The sequence below is a fragment of the Xiphophorus maculatus genome, chromosome 7, assembly GCF_002775205.1.
Source record: "Xiphophorus maculatus strain JP 163 A chromosome 7, X_maculatus-5.0-male, whole genome shotgun sequence".
NCBI classification, from domain to species: domain Eukaryota; kingdom Metazoa; phylum Chordata; class Actinopteri; order Cyprinodontiformes; family Poeciliidae; genus Xiphophorus; species Xiphophorus maculatus.
In genome coordinates, this window is record NC_036449.1 from 10,265,895 (window position 1) to 10,293,811 (window position 27,917).

Below are 27,917 nucleotides of genomic sequence, written 5' to 3' on the forward strand. Positions count from 1 at the left end.
CTAGAGCCAAGAAAAAGTTAAACATCTATATTCTCTAGCACAGTTACCAATGCTAACCCGGCTAATTGCTCTTTTTGCAAATACATGGCACCTATGATACTTTAAAATGGCAACTCTGAAGTCCTTTGGGGTATTTTTGTAATTAAACCTTGTTTAACAGAAACCTGTGTCATACACAGTGTGACGTCACCTCTGCTTCTAAAATTAATAACTCCAGCCTGTGGAGCAGTCCTGAGATGCCCAAGAAAGCTAAAGAGAAACATGCTGTTAATTATAGCTCTTGGCTGCAATCAGTATGAGGAGGTCAAAGCTTTACAAAAAACAAAATTGCCTTTAAATCTCTGATTTGAGCATCTTTAGTCCCATCTGTACCCTGGGGAAACAGAAAGTCATTGATCACTAGTTAAATGTTCCTACAGAGGTAAAAAATAAAAAAAATGCTACATTTATCTTATAAAGATCATCTCTTATTTACCACACTGTAAAAAAAATTGCTCACATTCAAGGTTATAAATTTCTAAATTTTTCAATGAGAGTTTCCCACAATAACACAGGAATTTATTTTTAATGCTTTCCACATGCCTATTGCAGGTTTGCCAGTAATAGCGAAGGGTGCCGTATTCATTAACAAACAAGCACATACGGTATGAAACAATTAAAATAATTACCAGACATGAATTTACAGATGCAGACAAGCGCAAAACCACACACATTTCCACGCAGACACACACACACACATACCACTGAGGTGTTGGTGTGTCAGAGAGAGCTGTGGCTGGCATGATAAGAGGCTGACAATGATACTGTACAGCTATTAGGCTGGAAATAACCAGCCAACACAAACAGTTGTCAGGCGAGCCCATTGTCAAGCCGGTGGATTTATGGTGGAGCTTAAAGAATTTAGCAAACTGCACTGACTTTGTAGATACTTTCCTGAGCCTTTTCAAAACTTCGGTCTCCTTCAAAATGCCAGAGTGTTAATAAAGCAAAATAAACACTGTGGCAAGGTGTGACACTAAGTGAGTGCATAAAGCATGCAGACATGCATGCCTTCTTGTAGCAAGCACCTTTTCTTCCCACCTTTTCTGTTGTTGTTTTTTTTTAACAACCCCTTAGAGTAACAACACTGTCTAATTAAAATTCACATTTCAACCACAAAAAGAGAAAACAAGCCATCTTTGAACAATCCCGTCTGTCCCGCGCCCTGGTCGTGAGATTCCAGATAAACACGGCGATACTCGGAGAACGCTGCCACATTAATTAAAAGCCCTGATAGACGCGGCTTCCATCTAACAGACCTATCAGGAATTAAATTTGTATCAGCAGCAGAAAGAGCAGTCGAGGGGGCCCCTCAGGGGGATTAATGAAGCAGACTTTCATAGCGGAGGCATCAGAGCCCCTGGGCCGAGGGGCGGGGGACGGGAAGAAAAGGGCCAGCCGCAGGATGTCATGTGTGGGACCGCCGCGTCGCTGACCTCTCATTTCATACTTTAATAAAGTCGCACCCAGGTGTCCTTGATGCCTTCCCGTTGCCCGGGGCTGCGGGAAAAGCCAAACAGGAGGCGGCCATAACATAATTCCGAAGGCCCACCCCTCCCCGCGCAATGTACTGTTCTATACATCCACGAGCGCGCCGGCATGCGACGCAGACGTCCGGCTTTTATCTTGATGGTACAGATTTGAGGCCTTTCTGTCGAGATGAAACAACGCTCCGGTTGGGAAACGTTCGGGCTGTTGCCTCACTGGCATATTTAGCTCGAGAAGTACACTTGTGCAATCCAAAAGTAGCAATGTTTCATCAGTCTTTCTGAACCAGACCTCAAAGCTGCTCCGTGGAGAGCAGCGTTTCTGTCGTGTCACTTTCGGCTTCAATGATTTACTATCGTGTGCAGTTGGTTACAGGAAATTGGAACAGTGCTGACTTGCTTTTGAATTGTGGTCGAGACAGTTTTCTGTTGAAAAACAGAAGCATATTATCTCGACGGGGGAGGCAGCAGATTTAGAGATGTACAGTATGCAATATGTTATCGCGACGCTGTCGGCCCAGACAGCTGCTATCTGTCATAAACTCCGGCTATTGTTGGCCACACAACGCAGCAACATGTGACCTAATCTAGATGAGCAGCCGCTGAGCAAATACTGAGTGGAATCGTGTCATTTTTAATAAAGCTGTTTTATGGACTCCAGTCAACAGAAGCCAGAGGAACAGGGTGAAACTTCCTTGTGCAAATGATACGGCAGCAGGAGTTTCATAACTTCCTCTGCTCAGACAAGCCTGTGGCAAGTCTCCTAGCAGAGAAGAGCAGAGCAGTAAAAGAGAATAACCCGGGCCTTATCGAGATTTCACAGAGGCATTTCTTTAATTAGTTGGAATATTTCTAGCTTAGATAATGTCAGCTGATTGATAACATGTTGCCACGCGGAATGGAGAGGGGGCAACCCTGTGCCTCCCTGACATGCAGAAAACGGCCGATCGAATAGATTTCACTTGTTTTGAATGCATATTTACAAAAGGTGTCGAATAACTGAGGGCAGTGCTTTATCGCCAACGTCTAACCGTTATCGCATCGCAGTGTTTGTTAAAATCAGCCGGGGGAAAGAAGGGCTATCTCTGAGGCATTAATTGTGCAAACAAGCTTTCTGCACTCGGACAGGCCACCCAACCCCCCACCCCACCTTCGCCTCTCTTAACCCAAACTGGTGACGGAGCGGTAATGGAAAAATAATTAGCGTCGCTGAGGAAAAGTTTCCTCTCTTTGAGATGCTCAGTCCAACGCGCAGGGGCCCCGGCCCCACAATGTTGATCAAAGCACGTAAACATCTGGCGCAGCGAGACTCTTGCCCCTGGGACAAAAGATATCTATTTATATTTCTCCACGATTAGAACTAAAGATAACCTTTCTCTGCTCATAACAGAGCGCTTAGGATGAGGTAACGCTAACTCGCAGTCTACCTGCGTCCCCCGCACCTCCCTCACCCACCTGTCTCTCCTCTAATCTTTGTTTTTTCCACAGACTCACTCCCACATTTACACATTCTCAGGCTTTTGTACTCCTGTCGCCTCTCCCTAACCACCTATATCAGCCCCCCACCCCCCACTCCTCCCTCCTGTGCACACCTTTTCTCTTCACGGGGCAGCAGGTGTTGAGTGCTTGTGTTTATTCCCCCTCCCTCCTACCATTCCCACTCACTGGGCTATGCTCTTCCCCTTTCCCTCTTCTTTTTTTCCCCCTTTCCTTTCTGCAAGTGTCTCTCTGTCTCTTTCTCTCTCTGGCAGCTGCTAGGAGGAGGGAGGAGGCTATAACAGCTGCACATGAGGGTGGGTGGAAAAAAAAAAAGCACACTAGGAAAACAGCTCCAATCCCCTCAGGGTTGTCAGCTCCAATCCAGCCCCCCAAGAATCCCTCCTCACCACCACCACACCACAACCTCTTGCGCTTTTTAACCAGGCAAACTGAGGGGAAAACTGTTGCAGTCTCAAGGCCTTTTCCATCAGCTCTACCTGAGTGACGAGTCTTAGCTCTCCGACGGACTCTGTTGGGTGATTGCCGGCATAAGATCCTCACAGTATAATAATAACACAGTAGCTTCACGGTATTTACACAGCAATATAAAACAAAAATACATAGTATTATCTAATTGTGTTTATTTATCAGCAAGAAAATTCATACTACTGCTAAAATAGCATTGATTAAGAAATGATTGCGATAAACAATAATATTGTTGTTTTGAGGCTATTTTCAAGTGACATAGTGGCATAATGATGAAAGTTTGACCTTTCAAAGATCAATAAACTTTAACACTTAACACTGAAATATTCCAAACAACCCAAAACAATTAAAACAAACAAACAAAAAAAAGAAAACTGACACACAACTAAAACAAAACAAAAAAAATGTATTATGAAGTCTCTGTAAACAAAATTGGCCTTTTGAAAATATTAATCATGAGAATGGATATTATCAAACTCATTTTAATTCATCATATGATGAATTAATTTATGCTTAAACTCTCTAAATTTTCAACATTCTTCTTAAGTGGACAGAATACAATAACTTGTCACGGTTCTGATCTTTATGGAGTCCAACAGCAGAGACGCCCAGAGAAAAAGACAGGGCGACTCGAATCGTCCTGATCAAAAATTGGCTGATCAGAACCTTATCGATCTGATGGTTTTCCGATTGGTTTACACACTACAGCTCACACCGACAACTCGTTGATGTCGAAGTTCTTACTGAAGGAAAAATACTATTTCTTATTTGATTTTGATACAAAAAAAGAGAAAAAAAAATCAAATTTTTCTACTCTATTCTTCCTAGAGTAACACTAAGTACAAATAGCCCAGGTGACCACTTTGCACGCAAGACATGTAAATATAGTCTTGAAATAGCATTACCTTAATAAGTGTGATTGGCTGCGTTTCATTAGTTTGTGTTTTCCATGGCAAAAATATTTACAGGGATATTTTTGTTGCAGCGGCCTTCTTCCATCCAGCAGCGGGCAGCAACAGGTGGGTGAGGTGGACAGCTGCACTACTCTATAAGGTCACACACATCACATTAAAAGGATGTAAACTGTAGGAACTGTTTGATGACTGATTGTTAGTTGGTTTTGACACCGTAACTTTTTAAAACCTCGTCATTCACTGGACACCAGTAAACCAGTCCATGTCTGGTGAAGAGCTAATGCTCTCGGTGGATTTCCATCTAGCAGTGTGGCTTTAGAAGTGTCCACTTAAATCCACTTCCTACCACTGAATCATTCCCCCGTTTGTAAAACATGTCACTTGCAAATGGAAATTTAGCTCCAGGTGCTTACATCTGTTCGAGGAAAACACAAAGCGTCGGAAACCACCAGGTTGCCTTTTTTTCTTTCTTTTTTTTCATCCTCCTCAAAGTCTGGGCTGTCTGGGTGCGTGCGTGCGTGTGTGTGTGTGTCGTTTTCACAAACAGCATCAAAATACATGAGATCAGCTCTCGGGGCTTTGTTCGGCCCTGGCAAGGTTAGGCCAGCCTCATTCCAAATTTCCTGAGGGGGAACAGAGAGAAAAACGATTCCGCGCAGATAAATCACTCGCACAGATCAAAAGACAAATCAACGGCAAAGACGAGAAGATGCTGACTCGCGGAGAACAATGGAGACAGTGGAGACAGTCGTAAGATCAACCAGCGCCGCTCAATCAAAACCTCCAAAGCCGGGGGTCTGGGCAAGCTCTGCCTGAGCATTGGGGCTGGGAAGAGAGCAGCTCCTGGTGGCGCTGCTGAGGAGTTCTGAGATTTTTTTTCGGTTTCAGAGACGCACAAATAGGATTGAGTTTCTGTCTCTGCAAACTCATCTTCCCAGGCTTGATTTAAGAGCAGTGCCCAGAGACTAGGAGATGCTCCTGTTTTGAAAAGAAAAATGGGAGGAGAAGGAATGAGATGGGGGGCGGGTGTAAACTATTTGATATAAAGCAGCAGGGTGGGTGTGTGTGTGTGCACGTGTGTGGCTAAAATATGTGTTCAGCCAAACTCTCCAGAAGAAGTCCTGTCCCATGCAGCCCTTCACGCACCACAGCCTGCGCTCTTCCATTAACTTCTTCAGTACAAGCAATAAATAAACACAGAATCCACAACTCTTTACCATCCTCTCATCACTGCTCAGAGTGAAAGTGTCACACAGTGGGGAAAAAAAAAAAAAGAGTCCTCTAGGATGCAAGACAGGAAACAGAAGCGCCCTCGCTAATATCACCTTTTGATCAAACCGCTTCAGAGATATCAGAGGACGCACTTTCCACCAACTCTACAAAAAAAAAAAAAAAAAAAAAAACACAATCCAGGGGTCATGCAAAAAAGCGCCTTGTGACTTTGCTTTAAAGTGTATTCCATAATGGAGAGGACGAAATTATGTTCAAAAACACAGCTCACCAAGCAGCACTGACAGCCACCATTTGATCCCCCCCTCCTCTGAGATTCCTGTACGATAACGCATCAATTTAGATTAAGGTGATATGAAAGAGAAATGTAAAGTAGGGCTTCAAGAGGGAGGAGCCGGTGCATTTGAGATGAATAAAAAGATATTAAAATTAACGTGTCCCGCTTCGGCATACTTACAACTGACCTAGGAAGTGTTTTCAACAGGAGAATACTTGAAAACTAAGATTTGAGACCAGATAATGTACGTACATTGATACATATTTTTTTGTTTTGTTTATTTTCTGACTGTCTGACTTTAAATCAGACTAAAGGTTTCTTGCTTTAGGTCAAGTTGTGATTGGTTCACATTTTTGGAGTTTCATTGTAACTTTCTTCAAATTAAGACCTATTTGTCCATGAGTGGATATTCAAACTGTAACTTGGAGTAATGGCTTCTTCTTTGCTGAGTGGTCTTTCTGTCCACAATTGTACAAGACTCATTTCACTGGTCTGCTGTTTTTTTTTTTTTTTCACACATTCATGTTCATCTTTGGGACACTAAACTCTCTCCCTACTTAACAGTGTGAACAGATGAATGTGGCATCTTCAGGCATCTGGAACTTGTACCCAGAGATGAACCAAGTCAACAATTCTCTCTCTGTATCCTTTCTAAAGTTTTTCCATTTTTACACTAGAAAGCATTGTGTTGTCTTAAGATTTGTCTACAGGTGTGTCTCTAGTTTGCTAAAATATTGTGAACTGCCCTATTAGAAGCTTACAAAGTGATGACAACATCATCTGGGCTTTTTCACTAATTGTTAAAGGCATAATAATATTCTGAGTCTGAAGAACATTAATGATTCTCTCAGAGATTGTTTATTTAATTATTCTTCCATAAAAATAAAAAAAAAACACAAAAAGATTTGATAGTCCTAGCTAACCTAAAACCTAAAACAGCATTGTAAGTTCACATTTCTTAAATGTGAGTGAGATAGACAGCATATGTTACTACGGTCAATATACATATCTGGTTTCAACACTGTGAGATTTGCTGACAAATATCCCGACAGCATCTTGACATGAGGCTTTATTCAAATGTAGAGGGTGGTGGATGGAGAGCCTGATGAGGTCAGAGGTGTTTCCCTAATAGATTTGTGCAGAGAAGGTGAAGGCTCGATTCAGGTGTCCCAAAGAAGATTAGGGCAAAACCACGGAGGCTGTATCTCTCCAAACAAGTACGGTTTGATAGCGCTGCTCTGGCCTGGAACGGAGGGAAAAAACAAGCCCCGCTGCCACAACAAAGACAGGAAATTCAGCATAGATTCCTACTTCTCTCTTTTCTCCTGCTTCTCTATACCTAACAATGCTGGTAATGGAGAGAGAACAGTGCCCGGAGCTGGCAGAGACACCTGCGACATATTTTCTCCCCCCCCCTCTGCTCACCACCACTCCGCCTCCTCTCCCCTGCTTCCACCCTCCCACTCTTCCCACCCCCTCGACATTAAAGTCCTTCACAGAAATCAGAATTTAATAAATCACCCCAGAGCCTGACAGAGTTTATCTCCGGGGGTCGCCTCCACTGTGCAGAGACCCACAGACAGACAAAGCGAGGCCCGATAAGATGTGAAATTAAATACAGTTAGCAGTTTGAGACAAAGGAGGGAGAGTGTCAAACCGAGCTTTGTACGCCGTAAACGGCTGCCTGTATAGTCAGTACAAACACACACACGCACGCACACGTACATGCATTCCAAGCACTCACAAACGCCAAAGACAAGGCAGGGTGATTCATTTCAGGTTTCCTCTCACATTTAGCCTCATTTGCATCCTCCACTGTCAACATATCGCCTCTCCCAGATATGTTCAAGAGCTCTCATTAAACGTCCAGAGGATGACATCCTTTTTCTTTTTTCTTTTTTTACCCGGATGCACCATTATTAATCACCGGCTCCACTCCTATGCGGACTCATCTCCATCACGGATCAAACGCTATCTTCCCGTGTTTCCTTTCATTCAGCAGATATCCCTGACACCAGTCATCGCCGCAGCTAAGGGAGACTTATGGGAGCGTGTCGGGGCTCCGACGACCTTATGAATGCCGTACATAAGCGTTTAGCACAAAGAGGATATAAATGTGAGGATTTGCTCAGATCCGTCTGCTAACCTCCCGCCTGTGCCATACGGGACACGGTGCGGGCCCTGTTCGCACTAACCCAGATATTTGGCAAAGCAGGAGAACTTTCTTGCTCCGTTTATGTCGACCGACCAAAGTTTTCTGTGACAAAAGTAGGTTTGAAAAAAAGCTTTTTGGAGTGGAGTGTTCCCTTTAAACTTCTAAAATAAGACAAGTATAACAAAATAGATGCAGTGAGACATTGACTAGAGCATGGAACCTAACAAATTCTACCTAACCGGATGATCAGAAACTGGAAAAAAAAAAATCACCTTTTCTTAAAGATAATCCCAACAACAATGTGATACGCTACATGATGAGTTATATCTGCTGTCCAAGAGAAAGATTTTCAGCAGTAAGCAGGAAAGTTTACTACATTACAGCAAAGTACCTTAGTTTTGAGTTGAGTCACAGCAGAAGAAAGGAGCCTGCACTCAACAACTGACACTGGAGAAAATGTCTCCAGAAATGCATTCCTTTACATCTCTAGCAATACAATGTGACCATCATGCTACTTCAACTCAATTTTTCCAAGTGTGTGTAACATTTTGCAACAAATACTCCCTCTGTTTTTATTTTAAACCTTATATGTGCTTCTAAAATCGAACATGTGCTTTCTGACTCAACTGCACAGGTGAGAACCACTCAGAGTTACAACAATTGGGCCAAAAGTGACAGAAAAAAACCTAATCTCTGCATGCCTCACCCAAAAAGCAGTTGGGAAGACAATAAAGTAGGCATAACCCAGGTGTGACAGTCTTTGTTTTGTATTATAGCAAAAATGTTTCCATGCTTTAAGTGAGGTAGCGTTCTTTCAGCTATCAGCAGTGCACAGCAATAAGCTGCAGTTCTTCTCTCCGTCACTCAGACATTTCTTTATCTTCTTATTCAGACGGTTTTAAACCATTGGAACAGTGCAATGGGACATCCAGAGCTTTTCAGAGTCTCATATGTGTTTGAAAATGATCCCTGTGGACTCACAATCAGCCAAGTGGGTGGATCTGCTGATCAAGCGGATCAATACAGCCTGCAGACTCAACCAATGTAACATCAGCATAGGAAAGGAAATGGAAAGAGTTGTCATTTAATATCTGCTAACAAATGGTTGCATTCAACTGACACAAACATTTTGCGTTTGAGTGTTGCTGAAATGTCTCCAAAGTGAAGTAGGAGCATAAATACAAGTTAAGGTATTAGACACATTTCTTTGTGTATTTGTTTTCCTTTGCTAATTTTGGACTTTACTATTTTCTTATACACATCACTAGAAAGTTGGTGATATTCTCTGGAGGCCATGTCTCCCAACTCTAGCAGAGAACACACTTGCAGAAGTTGCTATAGAACAATTAGTGGCACTCTGAAAAATGAAACATGCTCTGTGTTATGAAGGGGCATGATTGCAATGCCTCCATATGAGTGCACAGTAATATTCTTTTCAATTAACTGAGGTCTCCAGTTCACATCAGGATATGGCCGACCTCAGCTTTTTAAAGCTGTTTTCCTTTTTTTTTCCCCCCTTCCCTCCCCACTCTGTAGTTAAGAGAAAGCACAGTCAGGTTTCCAGGAAGACGTAGCGCTGGTCACTTAATGGGCTTAGCCTGGTCGGCGGACCTGACCTTTCGCTTTAACAATGCCGAGGCCAGCGAGGCTCGCGGCCTGCTCTGGGAACACGGTGACCCCCGGGTGAAGCCTAATCTAACTCCGACTTCGTTCTCCCTCTCTCTCCACTGCCCAGACAGACAGCCTTCATCCACAGCCTCCCCTCTGTTGCTCCGACTGATGCCTTCCTGCTGAGACAACAGTGCCAAGGAGCTGTCAACAGGCCGGTGCTCAGCGGGCCCCGACAGGGTCTCACACGCAGAGCCCCTCGGGGTCTGCGCAGGCACTGACACTCTGCGCTCAGGCTTTGAGTGCCCCCCCAGAAGAATGTCGAGAATGACAGGAATGCCGGGTGCCATCGAGAATCACGATAACGTTCTACCATCTAAAAGCATGATTAGCGCGTTCTGTCGTCAGTCCGTCTACGGATGAGAAAGGGAAGGGGGAAAAAAAGTGGTTTGCTGGATACTTTAGGCTCTGCAGTAGCTTGTCATTTTAAATAACTTTATCCTGCACCTCCCACATCACACATATAACCATCAGCCACACACTGGGTGCCAGTTAGCCATACTGACAGACATTGATTACTTATTATTATTAGTAAGTGCGTGTGTGCATTTGAGCTTCGAAACTTAAGCTGACAGTTTCAAACATTTCCCAGTTCTAGTATTCAAAGAGCCTGCACATTCATTTCATCTGCTGCTCTTTGCTTTGGCTTTTCTCATTGTGCATTTTGAAAGGCCATTTGGATAACAGCATCAGCTGGAAATAACACTAGTCCACATAGCGTGACAATAGAAGCAAGCGCCGTGTTAAAAAAGATTTCTATGGCTTGTCTGTAAGTGAGAACAAGGAGCGCAAACAGAACCTCAACCAAGTGTTTACACATCTGCAAGAGAACATACAGACCGGGCATGAAAACCTCATGTTTAGTTTTAGCTAAGCTAAACAGAAAGAGATTTCCTGATTTTCTTTGTAGCTTCTTAGGGGGCGACATCGTGCTGGTTTGTATCCTGTCTACGCAGACGTGGAGAAGAAGAAAAAGCCTGAATTGAAGAGAATGATTTCACACTAGGATATCAAGAATAGTGTTTGGGTCTGTGGTGTTGTTGACAAGATAAATAATCCATACTGGTTAAACTGCAACATGTTTAGAATACGCCTCATTGTTTTTCTTATACTGCTGCATATTTGGTGCCACCGTCTGACTGGGACTGTTAATGCCCCTGCTGGCGCGTCCCTTAAAAGCGCTACCAAATAAAATCACAGAGCTGAATGAGCGGGTACCATCGATGAAACTGATTGGGACAAATGACTTTGGCATTACTGTTTGCGTCTTAGTGAGAAATCTAGTCACTCCAATCACCAGATTGGATTGCACCAGATTGGATGCACCAAGATTTGATTTGGAAGTGTTGATTTATGCAATGCAGGTAGGCAGTGTTTTAATGTGTTTTAGGTTGATTTGATTAAAATGATTTAATACGCATTTAGTAATTTTTGTGTTTTTGTTTCACAGTTTTTGCACTGCCTCCTGCTGTCCTTTCAGCCTTTGTTTTTATTTTTTTATTTTTTGTTAGTCCGCCCAGTTAGGATCATTTTTCTGCTTGTAGTACTTGTGAGGGCGGGCTGACAACGTTTTCATTCATTTTGTTTGTTTTGTTTTTTGTTTATTTTGTGGCACTTCCCTGAATTCTTCTATCCTGTTTGGCGTGATCCCCATGTTGGGCTGACAACGAACGGATAAAGCTAGCGGGGAATCCTTCATGTATTCAACAATAAATATCAATAATTAACTTAATTCCTGTTGATTATTACGCTTTGGCTTGCCCAAGCTATAATTTTTTGACATCTGAATGAAAATACTTAGTAAAACAGTAGTGAAACAATATGACCAAATGTCTTAGCCATTTCTACTTTTTTAAAAGTTGTTACCCGAATCTGGCATACCCCTAATACAGGCACATTCACATGGCTCGCCACAACCTTCCATCCCGAAAACAAGACTTACTTTTCCATCAAAGAAGTTTATTCATCTCTGGATGTTTTTAAATTTATTTATTGTTTTCTCCTGATCAAATGATGGCCTGTGAAAGGTTGCGCTTTCTTCTCCCTTGCAAGTAAACCATACAAAGCCGTGTTTGATCTCCGAAATCCGATCTGTATTTCTAGTATTGTCTCCAGTCCTTACTGTGGCATCTTAAAGGTCAGGAGTGAAAGGCCATTTGATAACTACAGAAAGACCTTTCGGCTTTATTACGCTGCCTTTCATCTCCTTTCCTGCCGAGGTTAAAACAAAGCACGGCATCCTTTTGAAAAAGAAGGGATAAAATGGATCACTTTGGAGCCTCAAGCATTTTTTTGTCACTAGGGGAAGTCTGGCACCCAGTGCAGGAGGGAAAACTCTAGTGGGATGCATTTCTGGAAGAGATGATTCTCCCCAAGCAGAATTAGCATATGTCCTCTCAACCTTCCACCAAACCTCTCAAAGAGACCCTGAAATCCTATTGAGATATTATTACCACTCAAACAAGGCATTATTAGAGACATCTAAAGCAGGTGTGCACACACTAATACGGGCACACACACACACACACACACACGCCAGCGCGCACACGCAATCACAGCTCAATGACACCCACTTCCCTCTGAATATTCCTTTCTTTTTAATGGTAACCTTGGGAGACGGGGCCACACCGGCGAGACACTTAACAACCACTAGTCTGAGAAAAATGTTTTTGATATGCTCGTGTCATTTAATCATCCGCCGTTCTGCCGAGGCTGGGCAGGACAATTTTGCAGGATATTAACTCCAAACTAAACCCCTGGCTTGTATCATTTGTGGGGCCAGTCAAGCAGGAGTCCCAGGAGGAGCGGAGACTTCCTCCTCACAGTCGTAGTAATCTAAGCTTGACTGGCTTGCGCACACACAACTAATCGTCAGGTAGACTGAACCGTAGAGAAATAGAGGAATCGGCGTGGCACAAATGAAGACGATAAATGGATTTGGGATGCTGGCAAAAAACAAGCCAAAAAATGTATATGCACATGCGACAACGCTGCGCATTAAGCTGCAAGGCAATACTTCCACACCAAAGTTGGAGATGTGAAGAGCATTTGTACAAATGTCATCTTAGCATGATCCATTTGGACAGCCCACATTGCTTAATGGGGTAGGAAATTCATTTCTTTTTTTCTGCTGTAGGAGATGCTGCATGATGTGAATCTATGCAAAACATATAAAGCTATTACAAGAAAAGTGCTCCACGTTTGTGTCTGATAGTTGGAGATGGAGCAGAGGTGGACAGGAGAAGGAGAAGTGTCTTGTGGCATGGATGCTCTCTCTATTCTTCAGCAGGCAGGAGCGTCACATGTGCACAGACAAAGCGAGAAGAAAGCTAAGGCAACTGATGAAAACCATTTTTTGTTCCTTCACAAAGAACTAGGTCACCCTCTCATAATTGTCAATCATGCAATAAATCTCTCTGTGGCACAAATGAATACAGCATTGGGAATGAGACAAAGCTTATTGGCATGCTATGTCAGCTTGACTCAATTCATCCTCCTTTTCACACAAGACCATTCATATGTGAAGTTGTGCGAGGGGGTCTTCCTCTCTCTCTGTCACACACACACACACACACACACACACAGCTTATTTCTCCAAACCAAGGGCATGTCGTTACACCCAACATGTAAGTTGGATGAGGGTTAATGTCTGTTGACAAACCATGTTTTTGTCCTTATAGAGGAGATCTTAGTGTGTTTTTTGCACAATTTAGGAATAGTAAGAATTAAACATAGACTGGTTATGATATTGAGGAAAAACAAAGTTTTAAAAGCCACAAAACTTTTCTATCATACAGTTCTTATGGTTTAGATTATTTGATCATGTTGCCCAAGAGGTTCACAGAGTGACTACAGTTTTTGAGCCATACTGTCCAGCATAGCTACACTTCTCCAAACTGTTACAGACTGCTGGTCAGCCGGCTGCAGTTTCCATGGGATCACAAGACAGGTTGAGACAAAGATTTAAAACTATAACAAATCTTTTATTAAGAAAAGACTGTTTCAAAGCTACAGCTGACAACAACAACAAGTCTGTTAAGCTGCAGACTGCAGGCCGGCTAAACAAGCAGATAGCCTGACTAATCAACCAACTAATTAACCTGTTTTTTATACTTGTGTTTTCCTATCAACACAAGAAAGCATAATGCCCAATAAGCACACTACTACTAAATTTAAATGTTTTGGTACTTGTCCAAAACATTTGGGCCAAAAATACACCAGTTCCAGTCAGAATGTCTCGGTGCTTTCCTATTGTTCTACTTGTGTTATTCACTTGCGACTTCTTCCTGAAGTAGTTATTGTTGTTAGCACAAACCTATGAGTTATGTTTTTTGAATGGCGCATTCAGTGTTTGGAGAAAGATGTCACATTTGAGTTTTTGACCAATCAGTGTCAGAAAAGTTGAAAATCAGCCAATTCCAGTTACCTACCAAACTCTCTGTGCATCCCTCTTTGCTATGCAGGTTTTGTGTTTTAAATATGAGCAATCAGATTGTACAGTTATGCATCTCGATTTTCATACAATGAGAATCCCATAATAGCCTTTGCCTAGTTGTAAAATGACTAAACTAACTGTTGTAGACATAAGCAATGCATAGGCCAAGTAAAGCATTTACAAGTTGAAAATATGGCTCCAAACTGTTCAGACAAGGCATACCTGGTCTACAGTACAGTGCTCTGCTTTTCCTGCAGCCTGATTGGCTGCGAGGGTCAGATTGACACAGCACTACACGGGGCTCTATCCGCGGAGGGTTTGTGTCACATCTCCGAGGACCCGACTGTCACTCTTTAAGAGGAGGGTAATAATAGCCAGGCGCCACAGCGAGTGGTGGCACAGGCGATTTTAGAGAAACATCAGGGAGACGGTGACATTTGAGTCTACGAGGAGAGAAACCCAAGCGCTGCAACCAATAAAGACTCCCGCCGATATTCTCACTTGGCTCGCCCAGAGAGACGCACGCAGAGGCAGAGAACGGGAGAGAGAGGGCGTGAAAGGCACAGGGAGATGTCAGTGTTAGATGAAAATGTGTTGACCTGGTGATATTGATACCCCGCGCTCATAACCTCTACAGGTGTGCGGAGCCGTCGAGAAGCAGCTCCGGGTGCGACTTTCATTGGATAAAAAGCAAGAACCGCAGACCTTCAGATGAAGCAAGCTTCAACGCTTAACTTTAAACTGCAAGCAAATAAAAACCTGACAGCAAATATCAAACCAAATATGTTGGACTTTCTAATATAAACGGCACAGATGGGGCTTTTCAAGGTCGACACAAAGTTCCAGCTTTCTTTCAAGTCTGACCTGATTTTTTTCAGTTTAGTTTTAGGACTGCAGCATGCAAAGAGAAGAAAAATGTTCTACAGGTTATTTGACAGTGGCAGTTGTTCAAAAATCACAATAAAAAAAAATGGAAGAATGACTCATCTTTGAGTTTTTATGAAATAAAAAACTGCGCCAAAATACAAGATGCTGGTTAATACATTTCTAGACAAAAATTTGTGGGAGTTTCAACTTGTGAATGAAATGCAAAAATCTACGTATTTGACCTATTCGCTTATCAGAGCATTAAGGGAAAAATTGGACAATTCCAGCCTCCACATGATTGATCGGTACCGCTCTACTCTTTGGCATAATTCCATCAGATTTTATTCTGGTCTTTTTTCATTTAAAAAAAAAAAAACTGCAAAATTCACCAACGACCTCAGGATTAATGACTTCATTTTGATTGATTTTTAACTTGCAAAATGATTTTTTTCTTTTTTTTTTTACTTGTATGAAAGACAGATCTGGAGCAATCTGACAATCAGAGTCAGACTTCAAACAGTGCTGTAAGACATGTTGTCTAGATATGACCTATTTATGTATCTAATGGAGACTATCACTCACAGATATGCCATGTCTGGCAGCATTCAGAATTAGAACATGAGGACTTAACAAATATCAGTGATGACCACGCTTCACTTCCTGATCAGAAGTTTTATACTTTTTTTTTTTTCTTCTGCGATGGTCTGCATTTAAACCTCATGACCATAGGGCTGTTTTTTTTTTTTTATTTTCAATTCACTCATCTGATGAAACTGACTGAGCAAAAGGCTTTGAACCGCCTCAGAAAGTGCTGTGAGTCTCAAGTGTCATTAGCTTCAGGGCTTATTTTTCTCTTTCTAGCTAGCACCAGGTACAGATTAGATAACGATCAGCGCTTTAATAGATACCGTTGGAGCTGTTCCCGCGCTGTGCCCAATACCTGAAGTTAAAAGAAGAAGAAATAGTCTCTTTCTGTGCTCTGATGTCCCACTGAACCTGGCGAGGAGAGCAGCTGGCGTTAGAACCTCACACCTCTTGCCGCCCCGGTTGGGGTACAGTGAGTCTGTGCTGAGTCAGATCCAACCACCGTTTCAGAAATGTCCAACAATAATGGGGGTAACTTGACTGTGACAGAAAAAGATCGGCCTTCATAATTATTTACAGCGTAAGATTACTTTAAAAACAAACATCTTTTCTCACGCTGAAAATCCTGTTGGAGTGAAATTAAGATTTTTTTTTTCTACTTCTTGAAAACATTGTAAATTAATACTCTGACTGTAGATATGTGCAAGTTTAAGCCAGCACCTGTTTGCTTACGATTTCCTCCTGTGGGAACTTTGTAGCATGTTATCTAGTCTTTCCCATTTTGAAGAGTGACAGAGAAATAGCCCTGCTTGTCATAAGTTGCAAAGTCAACTAAGTAAAACTTCCTAAACACGCCAATCAAATTAAAAACACTAAAGTAAACCAAGAGATAAATAAAAAAATAAAATAAAATAAACATTCATTATTTTATTAAAACCATTTTAGGGAACCTGATAATTTTATCATCTGAGATTTTGCACAAAAAATAGATTTAGCAATGGATTTTTTTTTTTCCCAATTATGGAGTTAAAGGTTGAATTCAGCTTAGCATTGCATTACTGCTATAAAACCAAAGTTTATTTGAAGGTTTGCCAGGAATGCTGGAAACAGGAAACAGTTTTAGATTACCGCATAAAAATCTGTTATTTTATCACGTTAAATTAATTCTGTTTTCAGTCATGAATGCATATAAACAAAATCTAACCCTTGTCAAAATCAAATTTAAGTCTAAAGTGTAACTTGTAGATTTATCAAGCAATCCCTTATTTCTGTTCTGTTGTTAATATTTAATTTTTTTCACTTTTGGGAGAAATGAAGGAAAAGCCTGGATGACATGGTGGTATTTAGTTAGCTGACAATCCAAGAGTACAAAAGGGTTTTTGTTGGATGACATTCCTTTCTTGGCATACTTTAATTATTAAGAGGGACTCCTTTTGTATTGAGCAAAGAGCTCCAAAAACATTGACACTGGAGGAATAACATCTGCATGTTTACTCTGGAGAAGATTCATCCCTGATAGGCCCGGCGAAAACGACGAGGGGGAGAAAAAAACAAGGAGGGGAAATTTGTGGAATCCCATCTGAGATTGCTTCCCTGATGGATTCCTTTTCCTGTCAGCTCAGACGAGAAATGAAGCTGGGGAAAATTAACTCCTGATACAGCCACGCTGAATTAGACAGAGAAGGGAAGAGAGAAGGAGGGGAAGAAGGGAAAAAAAAAAAAACTCAACGCACTTTTTAAGGATTCCAGCCTTGTCATTTTCAATTTTCTGCTCTTTGGACATGCTTGTATTCAGATTCCCCAACATCTATTCGCCATATCAATCCTAATTAGACAATCTGGGCCCACGAAGGATGGGAGCGGAGTTATTTGCATAATTTAATCATAAATACTCAGTGATACATATTTCCAAATGCATTTGTACAATTATCTTTTCATCCTTGGGGCAAAAGTATTAATATGATTAGGCAATAATTCTTTAAAAAAAAAAAGAAAAAAGATGGGGGAAAAAATAGAATACCAGCAAGTATGCAGTCTTTTTTTTTTTTTTTAACTCCAGCTCTGGGCTATATGAAAAATTAATTAATTTCTGAGGAAAATCAATTTCTCCATGTGACCATATTAGACAGAGCCCAGCAAGGGCCGGCATTCCTTCTCCAATCAGGAAATCTCATCTGCTCCCTCTAACTTCTGTCAGTAGCGTTTAACATCCTGGTACAAGCGGCGGCGACTTCCGCCAGTGCTCCCTAAATGTGCAGTAATGTGAAGGGGACCCATAAGGAAAGACCTAAAGTAGATGAGAAAAATCACTCTTTAGCATCTAATAGTGGATCAGTCATACCGGGTAGTCAGCCGGCATGGGAGAACTTAGCCAAAGTGCAGATCAGGACTTTAAAGCTACAAAACAAACAAAAGCCGTCTGTTTCAAATCTCTGGTCTATTGGTTGTAACTCTACGTTCACAAAAGTATCAAAATATAAGCAGGTGGGTGATGCGCCTAAAGACTGAAAACAATGCCTGTTCTTACTTTTGATGCTCGAGATTATTGGAAGGAAAATCAGGTTGTTGTTTATTTTTTTTCCTTCATCCTTTGCTCTGCCGATCACCAATCACAGCCGATAACGGGGAAATTGGCCAATCCCAACCTCTGCCCTGATTGATCGGTGCATCTCTGTTTAAAACCATTTGATTTCACGAAAGGAATTAATTGGCAATTCAATCACCGCTGCGGATCCAGTAAAGGCATGCAAATAAGACAGGAGCACGGACAGCTAATGCATCCACAAGGCAAATTAACAATACGGGGCCTCTTTGCCATGCAAATAGCCTCCAAATCCACAAACAACATTAGACAGTGTCAAACAAAGCCTCTCTAACAAGTGAAATCTGCGGTTTTTAAAAGAGTCTTGGCTCGGCTTCATTTAAAGCTACAGAAATATGATCCTGAAAGAAAGAAAAGCCGAAAAAGGGGAGAATGCGTTTGGTTAAACAAGCTCCTTTATGGACGTTTCCCCCCCCAAAAAAGAACAGTTTTAATTTGCTCTTTTTCCAGCTCAGTGAGTGTCAACTCAATAAAGCAATTCTGATTTTCAAGGAGGCTATTTGTTTGCACAAAAATAAATAAAAAAAAAAACAAACACCTTGCCACCATCTGCCAACTGCACAGTTGACTTGAGCACATGTACTGTACCTAATCAAATTTAGCAGATCCCCACTGAAGGATTAAAATGTGAGAAAAGAAGAAAAAAGAAATTAAAATGCTGGGGCTTTTTTCCCTCTTTCTCTCTCTCTCTTTGCTCCAATAAAGAAAAAGACGATATGAGAGCCAATTTGGCTTTTAGAGAAAGTACTTCAACAGATTTGGATTTTAAACAGCTTTGTATACCATTATCTCTCGCTCTGTGTCTTTTTTTTTTTATTCTGTCTATCTTTATCTGTCTCTCTCACCCCCTCCGCTCCTCCTCCCTCCTTCTCCTTCTCTAATCAGGCATCTGTCACTCTGTTTTTGAAGTTATTATCGCCCGAGCCTCCCTCTTGGATGTGGTTGCCCGGTGACGGGGGTATCTTAGCACCCACTCTGACTGGGAATGATTTGAATGGAATCCAGAAATCTCCCCTGAGTACCTGTAAACACATCCGCGCCTTGTAGAAAACAAATATATTATAAGAGAGCTCAGCAGAGAGAAGAAGAGAGGAGAGGAGAAAGGAAGAGGAGAGAGACAAGCTGGCACCCTCGGTGGCAGCTCACACTGAGCGCTAAACAAAACAATTACCGTCATTTGCAAATATGTGTGTTTAGGCATAAACACTCCTGAAGTAGGAACAAGAGAGGTGAGCGCTCTCGCTACACTTCCCAGTCACATCAGCATCAATTATATATTTATATAAGTGCGTTAAAAAAAAAAAAAAAAAAAAAAAAAGCAAAAACGTGGCTCTCACTGCGACCTGACAGAAACAAGCTGAGGAAAATCTATTTAAGCGGGGCGTGGAAGTGAAAAAAGCCGGGGCCGTTTCCCCAGTGGTGGGACGCCGTCTAGGGCGTGCGGTTAACCTTCAAGGGGTAGACAATGATTGTCAATTAAAACAGCTGCCCCGGCATCGGATAGCCACACACGCGCACGCAAACACACACACACACAAAAAAGGAGACCAATGAGAGATATGCGATATCTCCGCGCCGCCCCCGTGTTATAATAACCTTTCTGAGAGTTCAAGTGTCACGCAGCAATAAGAACCTCTTTTTTTTTTCATCCCACCACGGGGAAAATGAAAAGGAAAAACAAGTAGCTGGAACATGGGGGGGCTTCTACAGGGGCTCGTGGAGGGGCCACAGTCATATAATGTAAAGAGGGGAGATTACTGAACCCGGATCAGTGTGGAACACTGGTAATCTGGCACAAGAGCCCTTCAGAAAATAAAGAGGTTAATAGTCACTATATTTCTGGTAGTTTTTTTTTTTAAAGATTAGCTGTAATGACCTGTAACTGAGCTCAGACAGATCAAACACACATTTTCTTTTTCAGGGTTTCAGTCGGGACGGGCCGCTGTGAGGCGAGCAGGAATATCACAATTTCACCATATTTGCACAATCAAGATCAGAACTTTCCAACAAGTTATAATCAGTTTTATTTCAAACAAAGACGCTGTACTCACTACTGCTGCTGCTGCTCAAATAAAATAACAATAATCTCTCCTATTACTGTATACAGTAATGTTACTGATTGCATTTACTTATCCTGATCTTCACTTTGATACATATGATTAGGCAAAAAATGTAGAATGAACACCTGCTAGAAATATTTCTTTAGTGTTTTTCAGGTGCTTAATGTGGACATTATTACATATTTTTGCTGTTCTGTTCTTAACCAGATGAAACAAATAAAACAACAGATATGCACAAAGAAATCAGCTGGAATCAGTTCTCAGCTTGAGCAGGTCGGACTGCTGACTGACAAGCCATTGAATCACTGAACGCAGCTAAGTGCTAACAGGTCGAGTTCGTACCAACACTCCTCAGTGTAGATGGTTTCGAAGAGGGAAGACTCAAGATTAACTGTGCTTAGAAAATTTGATGTTTTTGCTGCTCTCCACAGAGTGAAGCAAGTATAAGCAAATGATATCAGCTGGTTTATTACTTGTGCTGTCTACACATGTAGCCAGCCAGCAGTCAACTCAGATTTTAATGCAATTCCTGGCCATGTTTTCATGATCAGAAATGTTTCAAGAAGCCACATTTGTTATTTTTGTTAAAAAAAAAAAAGGTAAAATGTTGAGAATTTGTTTGAGTCAGCTGGCTAGCAGTGCACAGCAACAGGCGTGAGAGCAGAAAGGACAATGTTAGGAAACATGTGCTCTTTCTCTGTCATCTCTCTGTGACAAAAATGTTTTGCTTCTTAAATGATAATTAGGCGTAAATTATTTACGCAGATGAAGGCACAGCAGAAAAATTACTGCTATGACTATTGCAATTTTTTTCCGTGGTCAGAAAGGCTTTAAAAGAGACAAATTTCTTGTGAGAGGAGAAATTTTATTTCAGCCAACTAACCAGAAGTGTGCAGCAGCAGCAGCAGCAGGATGCTTCAGAGCAAGCTCCAACGGAACTAGCACGTTTTCTGGCGTCTTATTATACTGATTTATTTATTTATTTTTAACTTGGTGCACTTGGTTAATTTTTTTAAACACACACACCCCCACACAAAAAAAATTGCAGCAAACAATACACTCTTTAAATGTGTTCAAACAGCGAGCATAGCAGGGAACAACTTGGCTTGTTTGTGTCCACATCAAAACTGAAACAGCAGGCCGCAGTGCAGCTCTGTGATGCTATTCACATTCACACAGTGTGCACAAAAAAAAAAGACAGAGAGAGACCTGTGTTGTTTTAGCACAATAGGCCGCCAGAAGGAGGGGGATAAACTGCATGTGAAATAGTAAGAGCCATTGTATAGGAGTATTATTCACTTCATTGTTATCACTGCGCCACTGTATAAAAAAAGAGCAGTGACACTGTGTGGAATAGCGGGAGTGGGGGGTGGAGGGGTGTAAAGCTAAACTATCCCAGGCAGCAGGCTGTTGTTGTTGTAACCCGAGCGGGGTAAACCTGTGAACTCGGATACTTTTCCTTTTCTTTTTTTTTTTATCTGACTATAAGTTGGTGGAAATAGAGGGAACTTGTTTTCACCTCCGGGGTCAGTGGGGTGTGGGTGTTTTTTGTTTTTTTTCGGGGGGGGAGGAAGGGTTTGCAACCTGTGTGCTGTTTACTCAAAGTGATCATTTTGTCAGCAGCTGTATCAGCGGGGCGAGACGGAGCGAGAGGCGGCACATCCCCGCAAATAAAATCAACTCTTTCCCAAGCAACAGAAGAAGCCTTTTATCCCCGCGGATGCCTCGGTCAGTTCCATGATGTAATTCTCCAAATGGGGCAGGCAGGCAAGCGGACGGACAGGCAGGCAGGCAGGCAGGCAGGCAGGCAGGCAGACCCGGGTCTGAGTGATTGATTTCAGCCCAGCGCTGGGAGAACCTGGCTGCTTTCAGAGACAATTACAGTCCTGTCCGTGTGCCCGTAATAGCCCAGCACTTTAGCGTCATTAAAGCGACGCGAGGCACTGCATTATCCTTTAACCCCATCGCTAGTCGTCCCTCTTCCCTCCCTGCCCGGCCCCACCATTGACAACCCGGAGAGTTCAGCCGCATACTTTGTCACCTGAAGCTCCACGCCGAGCTTCAGAGGAGGATCTGTACAGTAGATAAAGTGGGGGAGGGGGGTTGATGGGGTGTTCAGGTCCCTTGGTGCTTCATGCAAATGATGCTTAAGCACCAGAGTGCACAGGTGAGTTGTTGAGACAATTGCTGCTAAAACGGGAACGTGAAGCTTGCAGCAGAGAGCTGCACGGAGGTGTGTGAGGCCCACAGGTGCAAAAACACAGGGTGCAGGTTATTCTAAATGTTTAAATGCAGCAGCAGCACAACCGTTAGCGTGTGACATGGAAAAATGGCTAATTTGACAAGATCACTCTGAAAATTTCTAAAAAAGTACCGTCCGAGCCGTCGGGATATTTGCATTTAAATTCTGCACAGCTCAACTTACTTCATCTTTTTTTTTTTCCCCCCCCACATTAACTCGCCCAGTTAATTCTGCTACAAAAACTGCACACTTCTAAACTAGACGTGCACTAATCAGGCTTTCCTTGGCCGATTCCAGACAAAAAAATTTTTTTTATTCTTTTCTACTGTAACAAAATAAAAAAGAAGGAAAATGTCCTTCAGGTTCTTTGAGGAATGTAACGGTTTTCAATTTAGCTGAAAATGAAGGAATAACAAGATCATCCCCGCTCACGCATGGAAACATCTATCTGTGACATTTATCTGAAACTGGAAATTGTGCACCGCCTCGCCTGCTGCTGATTGATGCATTTACAGACGGAGAATAGGAGGAGTTATCAGTTTTAATGCATTAAGTCAACAAGCGAAATATTCTCCAGCCTTTGAACTACTCGACTGGTGCTTCTCTGTTCTAAACCGAGACTCAAAGTGACTTTAACTGCTTTTATTTTGCCGTTCCCGCCTCACTTGTGGGGAGGCTTTCCATCATATTTGCATTTCCAGCTCATCTCTGAATGCAAGAGGGAGCGATCAATACAGAATCAATCACAGTGACAGGTGAGAGGGTAAATTTGACCAGGCTCCACCGTCCTGGGAGACTTGAGCGATGCATCACAGACGAGGAGCAACAGGACAATAAAAAATGGCTTTTAATCCAGTATTGATCTGTGCTTAAATCAGTCAGTTTTCAAAAACAGATCAAGGTTATTTTTGCTTGATTTGTTGCAATGCATTCATTTGTTCAAACTATTTTTGTTATTATTATTATTCTATCACAATTGATGATGTTTTATTGAAGTATAATTATTTGCATCAATAAACAGCTTTTTAATAAACTCTTGCTTTAATAGGAGTGTGAAGTATTATTTTGTTGCTACCAAAAAGTAAGACAAAGTAACATGACAGAATTGTTTTTTTTTTCTCTCTATTTGTTTACATTCAGCACATTTTAATTATCCTAACTGAAACCTTAATCCCACAAGTGTAAGGACTTTAAAGGACATCTACCCTACTTATATTTAGGTCATTAAAATATATTTAAAATATATATATATATATATAAAGAGTTGTGCAAATCTTAAGGGAGAACTTGACATTTCAAAAGATTGCTAAATGTTTAAACATTTTCTAAAAAGTGGTAGAGTTGGACCTGCAGTTTATTCAACGCCCCACTGGTATCGATTTACTGGCTCGGCCGCAGACAGACTGTATCCATCATGTCGCAGCTTTTGCGTTGCACGTGTTAAAAACTTTCACTGAACTTTTTAACTGCCGAGGCGCACAGCAGATCCTACGATCGCACTTTTTCTGCCCCCCCCCCCCCCCTCAACCACCACCCGACATTTCAATTTTGACATGCATCCACGATCGCACTCAAACCTTTCACACGCATACACAGGAATCATCAAATAACAATATGAAAAACGCCGAATCCAGCTTCTTTTTTGCATTGAGGTTGGAGTGGGGGGGGGAGAAAAAGACCGTCTTTCCCCCCCTCTCGCATGCATCCATGCAGGCATGCCGCTGCGCCTTTACGCACGGCTCTCTTGCTGGCGAGGAGGGCGCGCGCACAGCGGAGCTCCGCACTCACCTCGCGTTGGTGCAGTCGTTGTAGAGCGTCTCGAAGTCCTTCCTGGAGATGAGCTTGCAGCGGTTCACCCCGGGCTGGATGGCGCCGAGCCCCCTGAGGATGCGGACCTGCTCCACGTTGCACACGACCGGCGTGATCTCCAGCCGCTTCAGCTTGGTGTAGACCGTGTGCAGCCCGCCGACCAGGTGCTTCAGGAACAGGTCGAACGCCTGCGGGAGGCAGATGAGCTCGCAGCCGTCCACGGTGAACGATGCCACCTTGGCGCCGCGCAGCTCGACCATCTTGCACTCGTTGTTCTGCGGGATGTTCTCGACGGGCGACGGGGTCGAGTAGACGGGCTTGCTCGGGGGCAGAGCCGCGGTCGGGGTCGGGATGCCCGGGCTGCTGGTGGCGAGGAGCTCCGATCTGAACAGGTTCTGGCCGGGTCCCGTCGGCGGCACCAGGGACGGCGACGGGGACGAAGTTGTCGACGGCGGGGACGTGGTGGCGGAGGAAGTGGAGATCGGAGGCGGCGGGACGAGCGGAGTTGGTGGGATCAGAGCAGCCGGTACGGCCATGGTCAACCTAACGAGAGGAAGGGGAAGAAAAAAAAAAAAAAAAAAAAGGAAAGCAGCCCCGAAGTTCAAAGTAAAAAAGCCAGCCTGCCGAGACACCCTTAAATGAAAGAATCCTTCAGAGTTTTAGCTCCTCAGTTAAGTTGGGAAGTAGAAAAAAAAAAAAAAAAAAAAAAAAAAGCTAGAGCGAAAAAAAAGGCGTGCTGAGTGAATTTTTTCTCTCGTTTTTTTTTTCTGAGAGGGGACAATGATCAAAGATAGGAGGAGGAATGACAGGAGGAAAATGAGCTGAAAAGTGCAGCACCGCTCTGTGGATGAGTTGTTGTTGTCACACGGTACAGAGAGGGAGGAGCTAGGGGACAGTGGGAGCCTTTGAAGAACATAAAACTAACTGTTCTCTCTGCTTTACTGAAATGTTTCAGCTCCGCTTTAATAACTCATTAACTCCACACACCGAACAGAGACTTTTTTTTTTTAATAGATCAGATGGAGATGTTTTTTTCCCAGCTCATTTCTTTTCAGCTGCAACAAAATAGTCGCTCCTGACTAAAAATTCTGCGAAGTTTTCTCAAATTTAAAATGAAGATTGAGAATGATATGACCTTTTAATTTTTTTCATTATTTTTATTTTTAAACAATTCATGATGTCATAGTCATCCTGTTTTCTGACCGAGCACGTCCTGAAGGAGTCACTGATAACATTCCTCATTTAATTAGCCTGGGCTTTTATTGTTCTGACAGGCATTGTGTTTTTTCTTTGGAGAAGCAGCAAAACAAAGTAAAGAATCAACATAAAGCTGTTTTTTTCTTGGTTTTTTTTTTTTTTTTTTTGCACTAAATGTCAAAACTGTTCACACCCCCGTTAAAATGCTATTTTTTATGTTTTTCCACCTTTACTTTGATACATACTATACACAATTCAGCTGAAAAAAAGAACGACAAATCTATTCAGGGGAAGATGAGAAACAAAAAAAAAACTACTGTCATGTGATCTTGTTGCATGCTGCATACTTTTGAAGTATGTAAAAGCATATTTTCATTGAAATTAAGCAATCTGTCTTCTTAAGTTTACACATGCCATCAATTTTTGTAAATCTGTCTAATCTGAAATAAAGTTTAGCTATCCAACACTTGGACATTTGGTCATTTGCAGACTGTAATTAAAGCCATAGTTGATTATTCTGTTGTACTAAGGTATCAATAGTAGTAAGAATATGAAAAAAAAAATCTGCTGCATTTTATCTGAATGTGTGGCTCTGGATAGAGATTTATCTGTCTTTGGAGAATCTATTGGACAAAAGTGGCACTGCAACAATCTCAGTGTTTTCTGTAAATTTATGAATAGAAAAAAATGGAAACTTTAAGAGACTGCAGGAATGTCAAAACCCAATGCTAATGCTAAAAGAAGTACATCACCAAAAGAACGCCAAACTCACAGTGAAACATGGTGGTGGCAGAATCATGATTTGGGGATATTTTTTTGTGGAAGTGGGGATTTAAGGTGAATGACATTATGAACAGATCCAAATTCTGAGCCTAAATCTTGTAACCTAGAAAGCTGAGGATTAAGAAGGATTTATGTTTTTTAGCCCCATACTGAGACATCAAACCGTACATCAAAATGACAAAATAATGATTAATGAGCAGAAAATGCTACTTTTGAAAAGACCTATTCAAAATCCAGAGGAAGGTCTGACTGATCAACCCCCCCGAAGAGGCATATGGACAATTAACGTCCTCACAATCTGAAAGATTTGGACAACTTTAGCATGTGAGCGTGCATATATACTAAAGATGTAAAATTAGACTCAAAGATTTCTTAACAAAGTACTAGTTAGTGTAACATGATTGTTGTACACTTTCCCCAAAAGACACTGGAAGTTTTTATCTGTTGCTTTGTGCAGAATAAATGTCCCCAATTCAACAGTGGTGTGTGTGCGTGTGTGTGTGTGTGTGTGTGTGCACTTCAGAGATCTGCTTTGTATAAAATACAAGTAAGTTTTGTGCATGATAGAAACATATCCTCAAGTGACTAATTGTGAGCTGATGCAAACATGAGATCACTAATTAAACATGGACTTCAAGGCTTCGTTTCCAGAAGATTCCCCGTCACCTTCTGAAAGATTTAAATTCACATAATAAGAGTTGCAATATTGTGGAGGAATTAAAGCTGAACAGATGGATTCATAAGGGGAGGAGACTTAACATTTAAGAGACAGGGATCATAAACTCAGTGTTTTGGGTGAATTTGAATCTCCAAAAAAAAAAAAAGAAATCCAAATTTCTGTTCTTAATCAACCTGATGAAGCTGAGTTTTGTACCAAACTTTGACATCATAGAAGAGTGTATAAAGATTTAGATAGGAAAACCGAGTGCCCCATAATGGAACTGGTTCAGATCTCTGTATAGTTACAGGTCTTATAGCAGCTCTCAGTGTCACTTTGACAAACAGTTATCCCTGGCTTCATTTTTCAGAGCTGTGTGGTCTCTCAGCAAGACGCATCAGATGGGTTTATACCTCCCAACTCTAATTACTCTAATTTTTTCACTTACATTTAGTAAGTACATCTGTTTTCAAATTCTTCAGCCAACAGGTGTTTCGTATCAGGCGGAGTGGGTTTGGCCCAGATAACGTTCTTGTTCTCCCTTTTCCCTGCGTCCAGAGAAGCTTTAAGATAAGCAGGGTGCAATTTAAAAAAAAAAAAAAAAAAAACACAAAAAAAATTATTATTCAGAGAAGAGGGGAGCTTGTAGTGTAAAATCAATAGCTGCTTAAAATTCATTGCCAGGCAATCCGATTGCCCTTTATGTTGCTAACCTTTCACTTAAATATGCACCATATTAAGATTTCATTATATACAATGAATGTCACAACGGTTTGCCCACTATTTCTCCTGTTTGCGTGGGTCAGCTGCAAATCTTTGCACTTGTAAAGTCTGAGAAGTGACAACTGCGGACAATTATGCGGCGCTTTAGCAACATAATAGGGATGAGAAGGCAACACAGGACGTATATGAGATGTTTCATATGCAAAGGGCTTCAAGAATAC

General features: G+C 41.9%; 1 protein-coding gene across 5 annotated transcripts in view; it reads right to left on the reverse strand.

Annotated features, from left to right (window-relative positions):
- Window positions 1-26,122, reverse strand: part of LOC102219296 (dachshund homolog 1-like) — a 136,777-nt gene extending 110,655 nt beyond the window's left edge. The window contains exon 1 of one of the 5 annotated variants that reach the window (XM_023337320.1): window positions 24,315-26,122. In XM_023337320.1, the coding sequence (XP_023193088.1) occupies window positions 24,315-24,871 (557 nt within the window). In that variant the 5' untranslated portion in view covers window positions 24,872-26,122. The remainder of the gene's footprint in view (window positions 1-24,314) is intronic. The other 4 variants (XM_023337321.1, XM_023337318.1, XM_023337323.1 and 1 more) reach the window with 4 other exon arrangements.
- Window positions 26,123-27,917: the final 1,795 nt, after the last annotated feature.